Source organism: Halyomorpha halys, unplaced genomic scaffold (genome assembly GCF_000696795.3).
Source record: "Halyomorpha halys isolate HHAL.00 unplaced genomic scaffold, Hhal_1.1 Scaffold178.1, whole genome shotgun sequence".
Lineage (NCBI taxonomy): Eukaryota > Metazoa > Arthropoda > Insecta > Hemiptera > Pentatomidae > Halyomorpha > Halyomorpha halys.
Window position 1 is genome coordinate 1,361,960 of NW_027105168.1, and position 23,307 is coordinate 1,385,266.

Genomic DNA, 23,307 nt, shown 5'->3' on the forward strand with positions numbered 1-23,307 from the left:
TTATTACAATATATATATATATATATAAATGAGTGATATTTACCAATAAGAACAGAAGGTTTCACACACTTGACAACATCATTAAGATTCCTGATAGGAGCCATATTCTTGACGAACCTTTCCTTATGACCTGATATTCCACCTTCTGGTCTATCTTTTACAATAAGTCCCTTTGAGTCGACAAGGAATATTTTTCCTCGGGCATCGGACTCTGATGTACCTTCAGCAATCATTGCTTTCACACAAAGTTCAGCAATTCCCAAGGAAGCCTATGAAACACATTTCTTTAGTAAAATAGTTTAAACAAATATGTTTATTGACAATAACTTTATTTATAATGAAAAAAAAAAAATTAATTAAATGTACAGACCTCTCCTGCACCTTGGAAAAGAACGGTATGGTCAGAGAGGCGGGTCTTGGTCGCTCTCAAAGAGGCAAGGAGGCCGGCGACTGCGACTGAAGCTGTTCCTTGAATGTCATCATTGAAGGTACAATAAGAATCCCTGTATTTCTCCAGGAGTCGGAAAGCATTTGCATTACCAAAATCTTCAAACTACAAAAATAAGTAATATATTTTAAATTACAATTTAGGCAGTGGGAATCAAATAAAATTAGAGTACTTTTTATTATGATTGAAAAAAAAATTTCAATAAGCAATATTTCACAGCAGTTGATGAAGTCAACGAAATAAAAAAGTGGAAAGTAAAACTTTTATGTAATCGCAATTGAAAAAAGGACTCTTGATTTAATCTGTCACAGCCATAAATCACTCTTTATATGATGAGCACTTGTATTAAATTAAACATGTTTAAACAGTTTTTAATTTTATTTTCATAAATGATTATATAAATTGGGACAGAAGTGATACAGCTAAATTAATCATAAATGAATTACATAAATAATATGTCATTTTTTTAAATTAAAAAATAATGTTAAAAGAGAATAGGGTTTTGGTACGTGATCCATCAGCTTTTTAACACTTCAATTGTTGTTACTAGAGCTTTGTGGATGTATGTAATGTTCACATATTGAAATGTTAACAAATATTTTTTAATATTTGTTAGAGGATTCATTTTTTTTTTTTTTTTGCCTTTTTATTCTTTTTTGTTTCTAATTTTTATTTAAAAACTTGTAAATATGTATATAAACATTAATTGTTATTTCTTGTTAATTATCTATAGCTCATTTTTTTTCATGTGATTAAATTATAAGTTAGTTACCTTATGATTAATGATATGATAGATGATTTTATTTTATTTATTTGTCATTTAAAACAAAATATCATTTTATGTCTATAATATTCATTTAGACATTTTACTTTTATAAAAATTATTTGTTTTTTTTTCTTTTAGTTAATTATTATTTTCGCTTATTTTTTTCAATATTATTAGAGAAATTATCTGAAGTTTTAAAATTTCAATTTTCTTTTTTTATTTTATAAAGCCCATTTTCACTGAATGTTATATTGTTCTAAAGGGATTTGTTCTAGAATAAATAAAAATATTATCATTATTATTATAGGATTAAATTTAATAACTAAATAATAAATCACCTGAATAAGGACATTTTGGCCGTATCTTTTAACAGCAGCTTGCATGAACTCTTCAATGAATTCATCATATTCCTCTCCCCTGACTCTGGGTTGCCGAAGCCCAATGTAAAATGGGTCATCGATAAGTTTCTAAAAAATAAATTCAAGTTAAAAATTTCAATCAGTTTGTAAATTTACACATTTAATACAATAGATTAAACATGTTTACCACAGTAAAGATAATAATATATTAATTAAGATACCTGAGTATTGGTTCCGACATCGAGAGTAACGGGGAGCAGCTGATTTGGACTGATTCCAGCAAGAGCTGTGTAAAGAGCCAGTTTGCCAACGGGGATACCCATACCATACGCACCAAGATCACCCAGACCCAAGATCCTCTCTCCGTCTGTGACGACAATAGCTTTAACGTCCTGTGATGGCCTGGAAATAATTAACAATTTCAAAATATTGCATACTCAAAACGTAGAAGAAGACATTTTAATACTTATTTATTACTTCAATTACTAATAATAGAGTAAGTAAAGTTAAATCTGAACTAAAAATCATATAAAATATAAATGCTTGTTATTCGTGTTCTTTGGTCCTTATTGCAACCCCCCTCCTTCCTCTGAACATCTTTTTTTATATATTATTTACACAGTCAACTATAAACATGTCATATAAAAGGACATAAATAAAAATCCTTACAAGAAAATATCTGAATATAATATTTCAATCAATCCCAAATTCAATAATTATGATGATGGCCAGTAATACAAAAGTTACGATACATTATAAAATATTCCTGTAACTTTAACAGTTAGTTACCTTTTTTCTATATAAAAGTTAAGGTGATAATTTATTAAGAAATAAATATATTTCATAAACGTACCAGTTCTTTATCACATCATAAACATGGCCTTTGTCATGAATAGTGATGAAAAGACCTCTAGGGTGATGGAGTACCCTGCCATAATTTTGACAAGCGAGACCGACAGTTGGTGTATATACAATGGGCATCACATCTTCAAGGTTTTCGCTGAGGAATCTGTAGAACAGCTGTTGATGTCTGGACTGTAAAAAAATAATAATGACAAATTATAACCAATATCACTTTTAAAAAGGCTACTAGAGAATAAAAAAACAAAATAATTCATTTCTTGTTATTTTTCTCTTTATTTGGAATGAAATAAACAGTATTTGAGGAAAAAATTGCAATAAATTCAGTTTTTTAAATTTCATAGAAAAGTATCCCTTAATAATTTATTATTTTTAATTTGTTCAATATTCTGAATTACATTGATTCCATGGGATAGAAACCACAAGAAAAATATTTTTTTTTTTTTTAAAGTAAAAATAAAACAAAAACATTATTGACAAACAAAGTCATGAAATTCAGCTTGCTTCTTAATCTTTGTAGGTTTCGTTGAAACTCAATTAACATTATCAACACTGGATATAAGTTTGTACATTTTTTAATATCAGCTAGAGCTAACTAAAGAAAACATATCGAAACAGGTTAAGCTCGTTAAAACTTTTCTGAGTTATTACAGTAAAACAATAAAATTAATTTTTCAAATCAACACATTTTAATGAATTTATTATTAATTTTATTCGAGATGCAATAATCTTTAAATAAGTACCTACATATCACTGATAGAACAGCAAAAACTGTTTGGAGTCAAAAGTTATAATGTTTAATAGTTGTCATCATAAACCTATTTCTAAATAATTGAATGATTAAGATTAATTTAATTAAGATAGGTTAAAACTTACACTCAAATCCATGACATAAATGTACTTTTCAAGAGGGTCTTGAATTTGGTCGAATACAGACCTGACCCCCTTGAGCTGCTCTTCCTGCGACTTGACAACGGGCGGCAAGAGTCCATGGATGCCAAGTTGTTGCCTTTCTTCAAAAGTGAAGGCCAAACCCTGCAACAAAAAACGAAACAATATTTTAATGAAATGCTATGACATCATATAAAAAAATATATATATCTTCCTATTTTTTTTAAAAAAAAGGAAAATCTCTCATTACTCCTTACTTTTTTATTTGATTTAGTAATTTTCAAAATCAAGAAAAATCCTATACAGGGGAGCTGTGGAACATAATTAATTTAAGGTAGTTATATCAAAATATAAAAATGGCTTTTCTAATTTCATATAATTGTTATAAATATACAATGCATAATATACTTGTGAATGATGTGGATTTGGAAGTGAACGTAAAAGGTTGATAAAATCTGTTTTTATAGTAGTAGATTGGACTAAATGATAGAAATGTTGGGAGAAATGTTACACAATGATTAAATGAAGAAGTAATGGTTAGTTATCAATAGAAAAAAAGAGTACAAAACCCTCAGGCACAAACTTAATAATAAAAATAAAATAAATAATAATATAATTTGTAAGAGGAAGATTATTGATTACTTCAATTTTTGGTTTAAATTGAGCTTATGACCAACACACAATACCCTCCAATTCACACTAAGAATAGAAAAAATACCATTAAGAAATCAGATTATAATGTTATAGGAAATATAGTCCGGGTGGTGGTCAATAAAGGTATCAAAATTGCTGAAAACTATTTATTGTTAGCCAACATTTCGCCCCACTTTGCAGGGCTTCGTCAGGCCTGTCAGATTGAAATAATAATATCGAATAATAATAACAATAAATAGGTTTCTTCTACTATTTTGATACCTTTATTGACCGCCACCCGGACTATCTTCCTACAATCTACTTCATACGGTCAACTACCTTCGTCCAAATTATGATATAATATTATTATAGTTTATATCACCGCTTTGCTTGAATACTGGCATATCTAGCAAAAAAAAAAAATACTTTGTATTTGTGGTATTCTATAAATTGTACTATAGATTATAGTTAGTTTTTTATAACCTTAGTAGTATTTGAACGGTATATAGAGGGAACACAGTAGAGAAAAAAAATATGATGTTACTATAAAAAATAACTAGGTAGTAGACAATGTACTAATAAAATTTGTTATACATCTCAGCGCAGGCACATTGCTAATTAAAATAACTGATATTCAAAATTAAAATAAAATAGAACTAAAAAAATATATAATTATGAGAGATAGTTGACCGTGGATGATGAACGAGAAGATGGTTGGGGGTGCGGTCAATGAAAAACACAAATAAGTTCGATTAACCTATTTTTAATGTGCCAACATTTCGGCTAGAGTTTCTAGCCTCCTTCAGAGCTAAAAACAGAACAAGATAACAACCACAGTAAGTATAGAAAAATAAAAAAAGAAAAAAGAAAGTATAAACAGAATAATTTTACACATAAAATGAATAATTTTACAAAATAGAATTAATTAATTAATTAAATAATAACATTAATTAATTAATATTAATTTTTATTTGTGTTTTTCATTGACCGCACCCCCAACCATCTTCTCCTCGTTAAAAAAATATATCTTTTTCTTATTTTAATTTTGATTAATTTCTTAATGAGGAGCACCTAAGGTATTTTTTTTCATTTCCTTGAAATAAAAAACAACCTGCCAAACAAATTTATTACAAGTAGGGTATATAAATTATATTCCTTATGAAGTGCACCCATATACATTTTTAGATTTTTAATATTCATTCATTTATTTTCATAACATATCTAAAATATACACTGAAAAATCAACAAAACTACTTATTTATTACTATTTTAAGGTTTTAAAATTTAAAAAACTAATAATAAAACTATTAGTCATTTGTACTGTTAAGTTGAAAATAAAAACAGAAAAACTGATAAGACTTACAGCTGATAAAAATCTCTTAATCTACACTGATACTTAACTGTTCATATTTCAAAGTCAATAATGAATCCACAATTACAAAAAAAAATAAAATAATAATTTCAATAAAACTATAAAAGCATTCGAGACCCGTCCAAATAGCGAAATTCACTCACCGATAAGGCTTTCCTGAGTCCCCTCAATCTACCGAGTACGGACATCTCAGGCACTAAACCAAAAGTTGGTGCCAATTTACCAATTAACCTTGGCAGTCAGTTGGGTGATTGACAACGTTACTAGGTGTCGGTAAGATGTAACCCGGTATAGATCACGTTATTTAATTTAACTGTTATTAATTTAAACAGGAACGAAAACCATGATACAAAAAGTATTTATTCAAAGCCACCCAGTCGCAGAAACTAGATATCACAGATCGCAGGGACGACGGGACAGCAAATGTTTTGTGCCTGACAATGATAAGGATTGTAAATTAGAAGTCCTTGTGTAATTTCACGAGGAATTCACTCCATTAAATGCAGGTACTTTATACTCACTTAATTATATATAATTTATTCGTAAAATTTATATTAAGGCATTGTTTTATTAGGAAGAAAAAAAAGAAACAAATTATGGAAATTTCATTGTTTATTATCATTATAAATTAAAATAAAAGATGATATATCCGGAAAAAATGTGAAACTAGATAACTGACAAAAATATAAATAAAGGCAATATATGTTAATAATACACTCAGTTGAATATTATAGTTACAAAAATATCAATTCCAGGACAATTGGTAATAAAATATTTTATAACTGGGAAAATTCCCTTAAAATTAGGAAGATATAAGACATTGAATAATTAAGGCAAATACTTAAGAATGCTACAAATAATTAGTTTTTCTCAATTTTTGTTGTGATTATTATCAATATACTCTATATTCTGATGAAATTAAAAACAATTAAAATCAAACAGTAAAAGTTCATAAAAAAATTAATATTCAAATTTAATTTGTAGATAACCTCGACTAGATTATAGATAGTTCCTTGAAATATAGAATAAAAATATGTGAGATGCATTAAGGATTTTTTTCCTTGAAAATAAATGAGTCTTGTCAGTAACAGTAACTGCAAAAATGAAAACTTTTACGATGTTAAATTGTTTTTAATTACATATTGTTTTACCTTCACTCACTATAACAATATCAACATTATTCTCTTAAAAAAAAAATTCAAAAGATTCCTTCAACAATTTATTGAATCAGCCTTGATAAAAACTGGAAATGAAATAAACCTCAATTCATAAAAAAATTGCAGTTACTATGTTTTGCGAACGAACGCCTCAAATAAATAATAAATTTGTCTAAATTTAATAATCCTTTTACTGGAAGAGTCTTATGGAATTAAAATGGATTTAGTGAATGACACAAATTCTTCCTTATTAAAATATAATAGTTTATTTCATATCAGCAACGTTTCGGGAGGTTTCCCCCATCTTCCCCCATAATATATTAGCAAGAATGACAAATAGGAGAAAATTATATGTCATATTAGGTTTTTTGTTATCAAGTAAATAATTTATAAATAGTTCTTTGAGTATATATGATATATTAATGTTGTTGTAGCGCATGTTTATGGTTTTGTTGAATTTGTTTTTTAGCAGCCTGAAGATGGGGGAAATCTCCCGAAACGTTGCTGATGATATGAAATAAATTATATTTTAATAAGGAAGAATTTGTGTCATTCACTAAATCCATTTTAAATAAATTTGTCATATGCTTATAAACAGATGTTATATAACAACTATAAATTAAAACAAGAGATAATATCGCAGAACAAAAAAGTGAATCTAGGTAACTGTCAAATCCCATGTTTTTCAAAAATAGACAAAAAAAACTTTAAATAAAATACAATTTTCATCATTTTGAAGTTTTAAAAAAAATATTTTACAAGCGGTTGAAAACTACTACACTAATAATAAAAAGAAAAACAATCATAACCATAATGTACTTACAGAAAAACGTTTCATTACATGTAATTATTACTCTGTTTCTATGGGTCACATAGTGACAACAGAGAAATTCAAAAAAAATTAAACGATACGCGAATTAGTAATTTTCTAAAAGACAGCAATTGCATTTTCTGTCCCTCCGAAAACATATAAAGAGTAGCTGGTTGTATAATGTAGCAACTCAGAAAAATTAGGTGATGGATGAATACGTCAATAATGGTGCGAGAATCAAACACACTAATACCATTTTTTTTTACCGATACTATCCAAGAAACAAGATTAATGGCCAATAAATTAATATAACACAAGCCCACTAAAATATCTAACACAAAGAACCTGATGGAATATAATATACACTTGAGCATAGAGGTGATTTATATTGGAGCTGATACAATCTCGACCAGTCAACAAGTATCCGTGTCTTTTTTTAATAAATGACCATTTAGACATTATGTAAATCGACCATTATTAGTCGATATCTCGAAGGAGAAGATTCTTATCGATTAATTCACCTTCGACTACGAGGGGATAGCCCAGTGAAGGGAAAGACCTCTGACGAAACGAAACACCGCTCCCACAGCGGCCCAGTTTCGCGCATAAGATAGCACTGACGTCACTGGGGCAATCTGGAATGACTTGCGCGTCTTTGCGCGAGAAAAGAACCAGGGGCCAGTTTGTGGAGACTGGCAGTCTACAAGTGTTGGAAGGATTCCATGTTTATTAAAATATGAATAGAAGAATAAAAAAAAGTGTCTAAAATATCTATAACAAACTATTTAAAGTTTCATCGCTTTACTGGTTAGATATTTTTAAAGCTTTACACCACTAATGTACATAGGCCCCTAAAAGATAATACTTGAAATTCGACAATGTTCGAAAATGGCGCCCGATTAATAAATAATTTCATAGGAAAAAGAAGGTTTTTTTTTTTTAAATAATCACATCAAAGCCTATTAAAAAAATATATATTTTTTTTTATATCGATGGCTTACTTCATAGTAGTGCTAAGTACAAGGAAACTAACTTTATAAAAAATACCATGAAAGGTTCTCTCTTTTTGGAAAATTAGTTGAAAAGTTGATATTTTCCTTTTAAAAAAAATTTTTATATTTCGTTAAGTTAGTGGAAATGTACTTAGCACTGAAGTGAAGTAAGTCATCAATATATAAATATTTGTATAACAAATAATAGTATATATTTATTACCTTTTTTCATATTTATTTATTTTCTTGTATGCGTTTATTTACATCGTTGTAGTGTTTTTAGATAGTTGGTAAATATTACCTATGTGCGAGACGACGTACGAATGTTATATGTATTTTGTTACTACATTTAAAAATTTCATTATTTATTATGTAGATAAATATTATCTTACATTAATTTAAAAAATATATATATACACAAATTTTGGGCTATGAGTGAAAATATATTTCGAGATGCATAGGAAAATAATGGAAACGAAAATGAAGATTAATAAAAGTTAAAAAAAAAAAAAAAAAGAAAAAACGAAAATTCTCTCTCTCTCTCACACACACACACACACACACAAAAATTACTAGTATGTAGTTTAAATTAATTATACTGTACCTACACATTATAAAACAAAAAAAAAAAAAAGATTGCACCAGTTATAAGTATGTTGTCCATAAAGTAAACCTATGCAGTTGGACATCTTTTTCAATAAAGCGTTTCTCTCTCTAGTAGTGTTTTTTAAAAATTAAATTAAAGAGAAATATATATATATATATTTTTTTTTTTTATAAAACAATATTCTTTTTATCGACAATATCCAACTTAATCCCTATTGCTTCTATTACTAGTAAATCTAACTGCACTGTACGCAGCGAACATTTAAATTCTCAAGGCTTCACAGAAGCATGTGAAATATTTCTTCCGACACGATGCAGTAGTTTTCCACTAGAGTAATAAATTGCAGGATTCCACTGCAGTTCTTTTATATGATATGTTCATATTTCCTTGTCTTAAATTTTAATATCTCACATTTCGAATCTAAATACTACACAACCCCTGGTACGATTTGTTAGCTTATTTACAGTCAGCGAGTCACATTTTCACTCATCTGTACAAATTTTAACTTGGTTTTAGTCAAGGTATAAACTTGAAGATTGGCTATGTCGATTGATCTTTTGCATCAACATATTCTCAGGAGGACAGGTGAAACATCGACTCTAAAAGTTAATTTAGAGGCCACCCACACAATAATGAGAGGTATCCAACATGAGAAATGGGTACCTGATCCAAGCACCTTTCACTCGACCCCTGAACCCACTCTTGATGATATACTACTGATCTCCTATTACCGCATCTCCTGCTAGATCGTGAAGAAGTTGAGCAAGGGCTCCGCGTGGTCTAGTTGTTACGGGCTAAGGGGTTCTTAGGAGGTCAGAGAAGAAAATAAGAGACGTTAAAAAATAAGAACAGTAATAAGAAATTTTTTTTTTTTTTTTCAAAGAGCTTTAATTTATTTTTTACTTTTTACACTTATTTTGTGATTTCATAAATTTCCAAACAATAGACACTAAGAATTTCATTTTTCTTTTTAACCATGAATTTTACGAACATTTTATGTGAATAATTCCTTTACAACTATTGCTTTATAACAAAAGGAAAACATGAAGGAGCATTTTACAAATTTTTTTCATTTTTAAGAGAAGTCCAAGCTTTGCACGAAAAATAAACTTTAAGTAAGATTGTCCTTTGGGATGTTCGTAAAAGTTATTTTTGTTCATTACATGGGCAGCATTTAATCTTTACGCAACCTTTATAAATAGATTCGAACAGTTTTAAAAACAGTAGTCAATAAAATAGACATTAAAATCATTTTATATATACTAAACCATCTAGTACCCTTCCAACCTTCAAATCCTGTATTTTAAAACATGCCGCTTGTCTATCCAGGTCCAAAAAAATTGAAATTCATAATTTGGAGTTCATAATTCAGAATAAAAAATTATAAATAGCTCTATTTTAACATTTTATTAGTGCTTTTTTATTAGTATAATTTTTAAAAAAATTATTTTCCTAATTTATTAATGTTAGGATTTCGTTCTTTTGTGTTTAAAGGCTTAAAATTACTTCATTATAAATTAGTGTAATAAATAATTTTTTTTTTGTTTTTTAATTCTATTTTTCTTATTTATTTTACTTTCAGGCTCTAAAACCCTGCTACCATTCCTGTAATGTTATTCTAGAGGGATGTATTATAGAATAAATAAGTAATTTAATTTCATTATTAAACTTCAATAATTACATAATATTATGAAAAAAAAAAATAGTCAAAAGACTTATCAGGAAGGACCCAAACAGTGCGAATTCGTTTTGGCCAAGAGCCAGTAAGCAATGCCAGGCAGTAGGTCTGTGCTCTGGGAGAAATTTATATATTACCAAACTATTTCAAGTGCAACAGTCATACATAATATTTTACACAATGTATCGGAATGTAATATATACATCAATTATATTAGCTAATACATAAAAAATAATATACACAAACAGTGGGGGGAGGTTCATTTCAAGGGAAAAGGGGAATGTCCCCTCCAAAAATAACCACAAAAGAAAAAAAAATACATTAGAGTTTAAAATACACTAGATCAAATACACGTGTGTAACTGTATATAAATAATTTTTAAAATTTTCTTTAATAAAAATTGCACTTAAAATTGTTAGCTTAAATTAATTAATAAATTGTTAAAGATAATTGATTAATATATTTAAATAAAATAAGCTAGTTAAAATTATTTCGTTTTATTAAATGTAATGATCTAAGCACAGGTATCTATTGTAAAGATATAATTGTATATATAAATATATACTTTTGAGTTAGAAGCGGACATCAAATAATTAAGCATTATATTCCATAATTTTTTATAGATTTTAATAATTCGGCTGGAGTGAAAAAGAAAAATTTTTTAAATGTTCTATAGAAAGGGGTGAAACGTTGTAGACATGCAGAATAAAATTGTTTAACATTTTGATTATTATATAATTTTATATTAAAAAAAAAGTGTGTTTATAATGGCCTAAAGAGTTTTTCCTCTATCCTTTTAATGGATATTTAATAATTAAAAATTAATCCCATTAAAAATAAAATAAAATAACTCTTTTTAATAATAAAAATATTTCTATTAAAATCAATTTATGTCGGTCTAGAAAAATCAAAAATGATTTCTCTTAAATAATTTTTTATATATATTTCTCTAAAAGTACTATTCTTAGTTGAAGTCTTATAAAGAACAAAATTTCGTACGACTCCGAAGAAAAATGACTGTCGGCAAATTAGAAAGGGTAAACCCGTTGCGGGGAAGTAGCTTTGTAGACATTAACCAATTTCCAAACCAGTTTCCTTGAGTTTAAATGACGAATGATTAATTGATGACGAAGGATATCCCTTTTCCTCGTAAAAAGTGGGTGACGAAACCGCAGGAAGTGAGGCCAAAGCGGTTAGGTGCTAGGAAATCAGAAATTCCTAAGAAATTAATTATTACTTAACACTCTGTTATATTACAGAGATCAATAGTGACAACTATGTAATGATATATTTTTTAACTTTTAAAGTGGATAATATTTAACACAAAAAGTGGAATATTGATTAAAAATTCAATATATATTTACTAACGGTTTTTAATAAACTAAACCCCATAAATGATACAATTTATTAAACTTATAATATATATATTCTTCTTCGTTTACATCATAAGGGATTTTAAATAACTTGCTTGTCTTTCACAAGTAATAAAATAAAATAAAATAAAATAACAATAATAAAATAAAAATAATAATAATAATAAACTGGATACAAAATAATAATAATAATAAAAAAATAAAAAATAAAATAAATTGGATTTTCGTTTAATTTCATCTTGACATGAGGCTTGATATATAAATATATAGTGGATATTATGTATATTATTACAGATATTATCAGTATATATGTAATATATATCACAATATACTTACTGATATTTCTGTTATTATAATCTACATAATGGATTTTTATCAAACAAAATTTATTTGGAGAGTCGCTATCGTAAAAAAAAAATTGTTTTTTATAACAAAAAAAGACAACTGTATTCTCCAATCTGAAATTATAATAATTCTATAGAACTCTTAGGAACTATGTACGATGGGCTACACTGGAAAGAGCTCAGTTGGATATAATTTGAGTGATTTTATATTACTGTTTGGTTTCTTTAAAGATAATACTGTAGTTATGAGAAGATGGTTGGGGGGTGCGGTCATAACACAAATAAGTTGAAATAACTTATTTAATGCCTTCACATGGCTAAGAACGAAGAACAAGATAACAACCTATAAATACAAAAAATAAAATAAAACAGAATGACATAAAGTAAAAATGTTACAGAAATGAAATTAATAAAAATAAAGTGATGAAAGAAGAACTTCCATTTCAACTTTTTATTTCTACTTATATTCTCTCCTTCTTCGTTCATATTTTTTTAAATATTGAAAATGTTGAATTATATTTGGTTTAAATGAGAAGAAATTGTTAATTTTCTCAGATAGAGACAAAAATCGCTAAATATTCATTTAAATGCTGAAATATTTATTTATATAAGTATTCGACACCTAGAGATAACTAACGTCATCACGAAATCAAGAATATTTTCAGGAAATATTTGTTAATGTCAAGAACAGAACTTTTTATTTGTTAAAATTTCTAAAAAAAAAAAAAAAAAAAGTATTCTGCATTAATAAGTAAAAAAAAATATATAAATATAATTCTACCGGTTCCTCAATAATATTTAAAATTGAAACTTAACAAACATTGAGGTTTTTGATAAATCCCGATTACGTCATTTTGACGTCATCTTCTTTATATTGATATAAATATTCTATATTTATAAATAGATTTATATTTATAAATATTCTTCTACTATTGTAGTTTTCTACTATTACATAAATAGCTGACGTCATCCTCTTTATATTGATCTAGATTGGTCTTTTGATGTCACCAATCACGAACTTTTCATCTTCTAAATATATTTTTTTTTAAAATTCTTAAATTTCAAATGTTATAACTATTATGTAGCCAATAATAATACTCACTGTTCTTCGAATATAGAGTTATATTACATTTATGACATATCTACAAAATAAAACATATTAAAATTATTTCAGTCATATTAAGTTGAGAAAAGTGACGAGTCATTCCGACATTAGACAGAAGCTATTTTGCATGGGAATCTTCGTTTTTATTTTATTTTGTTTCCATCAGTGTCTCCATCTTTATTTAAGGTCACAGATTTTTTTTTCTCTGTAGGAAATTTGACTGCTTACGTATATTTCAAGTAGTTTTTTTTTTATAAAAACAGATTTTCATTTTTAAAATTTAAATTTCTAAAAAATCAGTGAATGCATATTGTCACAATAAATGTTTTAGTATTTCGGAACATTATTATTATATTTAATTTTTTTTTTTACAGGAAAAAACATAATCCTACTCTACTAAGATACTCTTAGAACAGTATTTAACAATTAAAGGGACATTAATATTTTTACAATAATTTTTTAGGTAAATATTTCACTTATTTTATTTAGACTAAAATTTTTTTTTTTTTTTATTATTATTTTACATGATTAAACATTATTATTTATTTATAATGTTTTTCAAGATTTAGTCAAGGAAATTATGCCAAGTAATTAGGGATTATTTCCTTAGTTATCTAAGTGTGATCGTTGAAATTTTGTATAGTCGTCTTCTTATAAAAGAAATCTTTTATATAAAAGCAATTTATTTGCTTTTAGGGGGAAAATATTGATAAATCCAAATAACATTGGAATAATTTTATATGAACTTTGTAAGCAGAATTCATAATTTTTTTTTCAGTATTACTTTTTGCAATTTTGATTAAAAATAAGTTGAGTATATATACATAAGAACATGAATTTAAATATATAATGTATTAAACAAGATCGTTTTAGAATCTAATTTCCTATATGAATTAGTAATAATAATTTGAATCGTCTCTACAGACCGAGGAGTCTAAAATGTCTATGGAACTGAAGCCACAATTTATAAATATCTTAATTATGAAGGAAATTTAATTTTAAACCATTTTGTTCTTCAGTTTTTCCTTTATCCTCACCGGTTGCACATAAATTGTCAATAACAGTAACGCCTTTAGGATGCGTCGGAGAAAAGTGATTTGACTACGTATAAAAATCAAATTTAGAGTCGTAATTCCTTTAAAAATTCCGATTTTAGGATAATGACCTAGTTAAAATACTAATGTATAACAATGCTCCAATTTAATTACGAAATTTTCATTTCATCTTCTAATAGGGTTAAATTATGATTTCTAAATAACTACTTTAATATTGTCAAGCATACGGCAATTAAACAATTAAAAATTGATCTAATACTACAATAACTAGGTATAATATAATATGGATAACTACTAATTATCCATTCTAATAATGACATTAAGTTGCAATTAATACGAAATATCATCCTGCAGATAAAAACTGTTTTATTCTTATCAGTTTCGGTTTATATCACTTTTGACATTGATATAAATGTTTATATCTTTATTTGTTTAAATAACATCAATTTTTTATCGCTTCCTTCTTTATTTCACTAATCTTGGATAAGGATAATGCACATTTTTAATTGTCTGAGTATCATGGATGAGATATCAGGTTCTAAAAATAAGCACGTATAGATTTTTTTTTTTCTCAGAAAAATGTCTTATTTCAAACAAGTTATTACTTATACTTTCTCAACTTACAATTAATTAGCATATATAAATAGTTCAGGTACAAATATATTTTTATTAAATTTAAAAATAAATTTTGAATGAAATGCGTGAAATGTAAGACATATTGCAAATCAACCTCATTTTCAATTTGTTTTTTTTAATTTTCATAATTTTAAATGTACTTATTAGTTCTCGTAAGGAAGTCCAATAAATAATAATAACATATAAATCTGTTATTCCTAACTAAAAAATTTTTATCTGAGGCTGAGAATATTACCAAATGTCTGAATTATAATAACAATATGACAATTAGTCACATCTTCCAAGAATGCCCATATATTTGGCCACCACAATAGTTTTGAAATAAGCCCTGATATCATAAAATAGTAGAATTCATATTGCAATTTTTAAGTTAAAAAAATTTACATCGAATAGACAAAAAAAAATATAAATAAATATAAGTATTAAAAATAACTTATTAAATGGTGTTTATGACGCTAATAAACAAGAAATTACAAACATTTTATCGGATTTAGTTAACTATTATTTTAAGTGCTTCAAATATCAACAAAAACAGTTCACGTATTAATTAACACTAACGCTTTTACTTCATACTTAATTAAAATAATAAAACTTTATTAGCTTTAAAAAAAGAACCATACATATTTTTATTTTCTATTTCCTGAAATCTTTTCAAATTTGACTTTTTCGGGGAAATTTTGATTTACATTTTTATATATATGCATACATCATATTCAATTTTTTTAAATTTATTATTTTTTTTTTTTATGACAATGTCTTCAATCCATTCTTTGAGATGATTGAAGATATATTTTTTTTGTTATTGTTATTTCTTATATAATTTATTGAGAAATAATCATATCATGTTATACAAAATAGTATATTCGTAAAAAAAAAAAAAACATAATGTCAAATACTAGAAATTAATGACCATGTTAGATATTTATAATATGCATCGTAACTGCGATAACTCCACTTTAAAATTTATTAATTAAAGAAAATTAATAAATATAGTTGTGAATTTAATAAATTATAATTTTAATTCACTCATTATTACTCCAATGATATTTATATTGACCTAAACATATTCAATTAACAACACCATAAAGTGCTCATGACTATTATATGAGGATCTCTACGTTTATGACTGAAGCTATTAAAATGTTCCACGAGTTAATAAAGCTCTTACGTCAAAATAAAAATTTCCATCACTATCTTATTCTATTATTTGAATTGCTCATAATTAGGTTCCATAAATTCTTCCAGGTTCAAGACCGCTTGTCTGACGATCCCATAGGCAGCCATGATTTACAAAAATAAGAGAAAAAAAATGGTAGATGAGAAAACAACAAAAAAAATTATTTTTTTTAAGGCAATCCACGTCGAAGGTGATGTTTGCCTAGTTCTCTACAGGTGACCAACCTATTCTAACCATGTTTGGGGGTCAAGTTTTTCATTTTGTGGGACCGCCACTTAATGAAAAAAGTCATCGCCCCAAGGCCGGATTCGAACCGGTACGGCCCGCAGACCTCAGAACGATAGACTTGCGCCTAAGGTGCGGCCCAAAAAAAAATTCTTGATAACAAAAAATTCTCCAGTATCTAAAGTTCCCGGGTTTCGGCATCAGTTAAACGTTTGCGAGAACAAAGGCTAAAAAAGAGGCAAAGGAGAGAGAAATGACCAAGTTGGTTGTTACTCAAAAACTGACTTTAATTGAGTTCAGTTAGTCTATAATTTTTTTTTTTTAATGGCATCTTAATGCTTTTCACATTTTTTCATTCTATATGAATGTATATAATTGTTTATTCCAATTTTTCTCTCTTTAATATACAATTTATATTTGAAATCTAGATGATCGCATGACATTCATTATAAAGATTAACATAAAGTGCTCCATAAAAACTAACTTTACAGACAAAGATAATGTTATCTTACAAGCATTTAAGAGATAACTTATATACAGACAAATCGGGATTTGAAAATAAAAAAATAATCATTAGTAATAAAAAAAATAAAGAAAAAATTGGACATTGGATCATTACACAACTTCATCAGACTGTCTTAAATAAAAAAATAAAACTTTACACAGCAGATAATTTAATTATATATCAAAATGAGTTGCATTAATTTATCTTCTTTATAAACTGTGTACAAAAACAAGTTATAAAATCTCGTGAATAAACAAAAATTACCGTTTCCTTGTTGAGGAGGTACAATTTCTCTTTCAAAGGTTACCAAAGGTGACACCATCAACCAACACATTTGCCTTTCATAGGAACCTTCATTACAGAGCCTGAGTGTGCCCCCGAAGAATCTCCCAACCCTTTCCGTCAATAAAAAAGAGATGAAAACGATATATTAGGTAAACGAAGCGTGTAGTTAATTGCTATAGAATTGTTAATTTTTCTAGTTGAACTGTAAACTTGCAGATAGAGAACTGATTCAAAGCTTGTATTGAGCTAGAAATTTTATAGAAAAAAAAAGTGTTTACATCTCAGTAGCGTGTTGAAATGTACAGAGGTTTCTTATCGGACGGCAAAAATCCGGCCGGTTGACTGGAAAGATTTTTTACGTCCGCTAAAATGCTTAGCGTGTGAAAGATAGTGCATTTTCGGTTTAGCGTAGAAAAAAAATAAATTTCATTCATTGCGTTTAATACTTACAATGCACGGAGTTTTTGAAGAAATCAATTAAATCATACTCATTTAATTATTTTATTTACTTTCACAAACATATATGTGTAATATATAGTACTGGGTAAGTATTATAATCGTGAAGATATTCCAACCTAATTTTTTAACAGAGCTATTAAGGTTTTTTGAATCCAAACGATCAGTTACCATTTTACGAATGTAGCGCAAAATGGGGGATGTGTGAATTGCCTGCCATAGGAACGAAAGGTTTTACGAAACTGAAATAATTATTCTCTTCTTCTTATTATTATTTTAATTTTTTTTTTCATCATTGGAAGGTCGTGTTTATAAAGTGCCATCTCAACACCTAACCACTTACATTTTTAAACGTTTATTTAAGATATTCAGTACTAATTTCGGATATATCACTTCACAAAACAGAAGGATAATAAATTTTTTTAACCAAATTTGTGGAATAAAACTCGATCAAGCAGGAATAAGTTGGTAACGTGTATGATAAAAGTTTGTAAAAACAAACATACTAATCGTAATATACTACTAAAACAAGTATTACTATAATTGTCTACAAACATGACTCCAAATGATCATTCCAGGTTGATCTATCATTTACTTCAGCCCATTGATTTATCAGTTCTTGAAACTTAATAATTGACTTACAGTTCTAGTTAAGTTCAAACTTTACCGAGGCTAGGTATCGAGGTCATGGAAAGGAGTTTCTGGAATTAAGTTGCACTTCTGTCAAATATTTTGATTGACGATATCCGCCAGCGATGGCCTTGAGAACAGAGTCGATGTGGATCTATGCCAGTTATGGCAGACTCATAATTTCCAATCAAAGCTAAAACGTTTATTTTCTTTCAAAATCCCTCTTCTGCGTCAGGATTTATTTTCGTTTCAAAGAGTATCTATATTTTTTAAATATATAAAAACCAACAAACAATGAGTGCTTAACTTATATTTTAAGGTATATATATATGGATTTGAGTAGGGTTGTGCCATTACTATAATTATATCTTTAATTATCATGAATACATCATACAGGGTTAATCGATATCAACCTACGAACATTAACTCCAAGGACTTTCCGGAATTTGTTTATTAGTGACGCGTTAGAATTTGGGCGAAACCGGAGCGAGGGCAGGTGTGAGGACAGATTCCTTGACTCTGAAGAGGCCTTCGATGCAAGAGATTGATCCGTGGATTGGCATACATAGGGACAAAACAAATAGACTAGGCAGTAAGGGCTAGTACAGGGAATCGTAGTGCCTTTTCGCTTCTTTCATAGTATCTTGTTTGCCCTCATGATGAAATAGTTTATTAGGGTTAAGTCGAGCAGGGATTCACTTTCATCTATTTCTTAGGTGAATTATAAATATGATATTTTAAAAATCGAAATTGGTAGCTATGGTTTAAGAGGAATATTGTTTATTAACTTTTATTTTTTTAAAGAAAATATTCATTTAATACAAAAAAGTTGTTTAAATTTAGATCAAAAATGGTTAAATTACAATTCAAACTAAATTGTAAATACACCCCTACGGATGTATTCCAGGCAAATGGTGTCAAAAAACGGGCTATCGTTTCAAAAAATCAATAATATTTCTACTACCACATATTTTTCAAAATATAAGCGAAAAGCCAAACAACAGTAAAAATTCCAATTTTTTCGCGAATATATCTAAAGTCACTAAAAAAATTCCATAACTTTAGATTCAGATCTCAAAAAAAACATAGGTTACGACAGTAACTCGACCAGTGTCTTTTTTTTTCACATCAGTTCACATAGATAATCGGAAAATGTATCGTGTACAGTCAGTTATTTAATTTTAATTTTTTTATTTTTAATATTAATTGAAAATTTACTAATTAATTAATTCATAAATAAACAACACAAACCAACACTTTCAGGATCTTTACCTATTCTTTTTCGATTAATTAAACGCAGATCGTACCCCGAAAATGCTTACCGTTAAAGTACTCGAAAGTAAGAGGAAGATATTAAAAAAGAAGCTGAATGAGAAATCTTTAAAGAAAATGAAACATCAACTACGAAAAAGTTCTACTAGAACCTCCACTGATGATATTCTATAGTTTTATTACAATTAAATTTACTAATTTTTAATATTTTCATTTAAAAATAAGGATATACGTTTTGAGATTCATACAAGTCATTTACTGTTTTACTAATGACAATAAATGAGAGTGATAAAAAAAAAAAATAATAATTAAAAAACATAAGGAAAAAATAATAAAGAAAACATTCTGGATTCTTTAATTATTCAAACCAAGTGAGACATAGTAAGAGAATCATTATATAATTTATGAATACTTTGTAATAAATATGTGAAATAATGCCTGCTCAATATATTAATAAAATAAATTATATTATTACAATTATAGTTTAATATTCTTAAATAAATAACTAAAGAAAATAGTTTGAAAATATACAGGCCCCTATAGTGTGGAGTGATTGCTCCGGATGTGACAAATTGACCTCGGTTTTAATCCAACGCCTAACACGAGACTCATTTATTGACATATTACGAAATTAAAATGTTTATTTTACAAAATTATTTTCGAAGTAATTGATGATAGATAATATCCATTATGGAACACTTGGAAAATAAATTACTAACGAATTGGGTTCGCAATTATTTAGATTGCTTCCCCCACTCGGTTGTGACAGTTATAATACGTGTTTTTTTTCCAATTTGAAAATCAATAAAACTAATTGATATATAATAAATTAAATATGGCTAAATAAGTTTATGCTGAAGGTAAATACAAATATATACATACATTTTTTTCCAACTGTTAATGATATGTATTTTTGAAGGTCTCAAGACTCAGTCAATAATAAAACAACTATATTTTGGAATATGTTACGAGATTTTATTGTTTTTGCAGTCATGTCCTGCAATAAAAATAGAATTTTTCTTATCTCATTGTGAAAGACTAAAATGAAAAAAATAAAATTAAGATTGAAAGCTAGAACATAACGTACAATTGTTTTGTGATTGAGTTTTCTACATAATTTTTTTTTAAAAAGTCAATCCACGGCCGGACCCGCCCCACTAGTACCTGAAATTGGAAAACGGCGTGATAGTTATTTTATAATGATGTGTATTTATAATAACGACTAGAACTGACTTGCTAAAGTTTCGTAGTAGGTACTGGTACAGGTAGTAGAGTCAAATGAAGATTGCTATTTTTTTTTTTTTTTTCAAACCCAAACTTATCCGAACTGTTATTTCTATCAGGTAGGTAGTTAGACAATAATTAATTGAGAAAATTATTTTTTTTTTCATTATAGGGCATAACTATGAGAATAGTAAAATCATTAAACGCAGCCACAATGTAGTTATTTTTTTCAAATATTCAAACTTTTTTTATTCTGATTATTTGGAAATAGAGAAAAATTCTGAAATAACAAAAATTGTAGAATTTTTTTTATTTATTTTTTTTCCTCCATGATTCTTTTTTTTTTCTTTAATCCACAAACGTAAATGTTTGGAATTTTCTCAAAGTGAAAATAATTTTGAATTACTCCTACTTTGATAGTTTTCAGACTAAAGTTAAAGTGAAATGTATTAACCCTGGTCTGCATTTATATGGTCATTTACTTTTTTCAGTAAAGAATTGCTGAAGAATAGATTGCTTATTTATCAGCCCCATATTTGTATTTTTATTTTTTTTTACTTTAATTTCTTTTATTAATATATTACCGTACTCCCATTATCTTAAGAAATTAAGCAGATAATTAATTTTTTTTTAATTATTTAAAAAACAAAACATATCTCCTAGACATCCTATCATCCGCTTTCTTTCGACCGTCTGGGAATGCACCCCCCTAAAGGTCATTTACTATCGAATATTTATTTATGCCAATTTTTTGCAAAACATTTATCGTCTAGTGCAAAGATCGATCATTTTTTTGTTAAAATTGTTATCTCAAGATGAGGCTATGGTGGGTGTGTCTCTGCATCAGAGATATTATGTAATTGAAACAGCTGCTGAAATTGTTGAAATTTTACTGCTTTTGACAGTCAGCAACTGTCAAGGACGTCTGGTGTCTTCATGTGGATTTCTGACATTTCAGGAAAGGAACAGGAACTAAAATAGTTGTCACAATCTGAGTGACACGTGTAGATATAAAGTGGAAGATAAATAAAATAAAACAAGATAGAACATAAAAAAATAGTTTTGGCGATTTAGGTAACATAACGCTTCCTGGAGGTTTAATAGGGCCAATTATTTTACGCTGTTTCAGCCAAAGGCGAGACGAAAGTTAAACAATTATATAGATGTGACGTCTTACCACTTTATTGTTCGCATAGTCATGCTCTATAGTGGAAAGAACAGTATTGGAAAAATATATATATTTCCATTACTAATCATTAAGTACTAAAATACACAGAACTTTAATTATGGTAACTAGACAGAAACGTAACTTGATGTAGTAAGTAACTTTACTTCATTAATTATAATAGTCCTATATTTATTATAAAATTGTTTCTACTTATTCATCTTTATTTGAATTCGGTATATTTTTGTGTTAAACAATTCGTTAACGATATAGTATGCGAACAAATAAAGATAAAGCTCTAAATAAAGCCTCGAATATCGCCTCAATAAACCTCTCTATATCATTAAAAGTCAAGTGAGTTGACATAAATGAATGAAAAATAAAAAATGGAGATAATATAATTCCAATTCTGCCCCACCACTAATACCGAACGTCACCATTTTTAATAAAAACAAAATTTTAAAATACAGGTTTTAATGAATTAATTTTTTAAAAAATTCAATCGCTCAAAATTGTTTATAATCTTATTATTCTCATATATAAAAAAATAATAAGATTAATCCTCAATCCTTTTTTTTTAATACGCAACGCCTTCTTCAATTTCAATGATAGAAGTTCTCTGACTTGAAACTTAAATTCAACATTTCTTATAAAATCTCCATAAGAAATATGTAAAACTCCTCTGCCCTAGATACACCAATGCTTTGCTTAGGGGAATATTGGCAAATAAAAAAAATTTTTAATTTTATTTTGAAATGGACGTGTTTCAAAGATATTATTGTGAATAGGTTGTTTAGCTATTCTGGTCCCTTTAAGCTAGCTAGTCAAACAAAAAATTTTATTTTTATTTTTGATGTCACTAACTTAACTTCTACTTGATTTATTTACTTTGACTTTTATTTAGTTTCGAAAATGATGTAATGAAATTAATAGATTACACTATATTACAACCAATAATTACGACAATTTTTCCAATAAAATGAATTTTAATAAATTAATAAAACAGCTTTTAAAAGTGTACTAAGCAGTTTTACGATTGTCTTTATTTCTCCATTGCATAGTGCTAAGATTAGATCATTTTCTCGACTCATTATGGCCGCCATTGTATCAAAGGTCACTACGGTAGATGAATATGAAAATTTCAAGTCTGCATTCATTAGAGTCTCGTATGATACGTTCTTATCAAAGCTCAGAGCAAAGGGTACTGAATTCACCCTATCATGCTTGATAAGTGATAATTATATCAATTAATAAAAAAAAGATAATCGTCAAATTAATAC

At 27.4% G+C, this 23,307-nt stretch overlaps 1 protein-coding gene across 3 annotated transcripts in view; it reads right to left on the reverse strand.

Annotated features, from left to right (window-relative positions):
* LOC106679134 (NADP-dependent malic enzyme) overlaps positions 1-23,307 on the reverse strand; it is a 99,603-nt gene that overhangs the window by 7,236 nt on the left and 69,060 nt on the right. For 2 of the 3 annotated variants that reach the window (XM_014418104.3, XM_014418106.3), the window contains exons 2-7: positions 3,311-3,469; positions 2,427-2,608; positions 1,795-1,975; positions 1,553-1,681; positions 371-553; positions 44-269 (exon numbers count right to left, since the gene is read on the reverse strand). In XM_014418104.3, the coding sequence (XP_014273590.1) occupies positions 44-269; positions 371-553; positions 1,553-1,681; positions 1,795-1,975; positions 2,427-2,608; positions 3,311-3,469 (1,060 nt within the window). Of the gene's footprint in view, positions 1-43; positions 270-370; positions 554-1,552; positions 1,682-1,794; positions 1,976-2,426; positions 2,609-3,310; positions 3,470-5,473; positions 5,596-23,307 lie in introns of those variants that run through there. The other variant, XM_014418105.3, reaches the window with a different exon arrangement.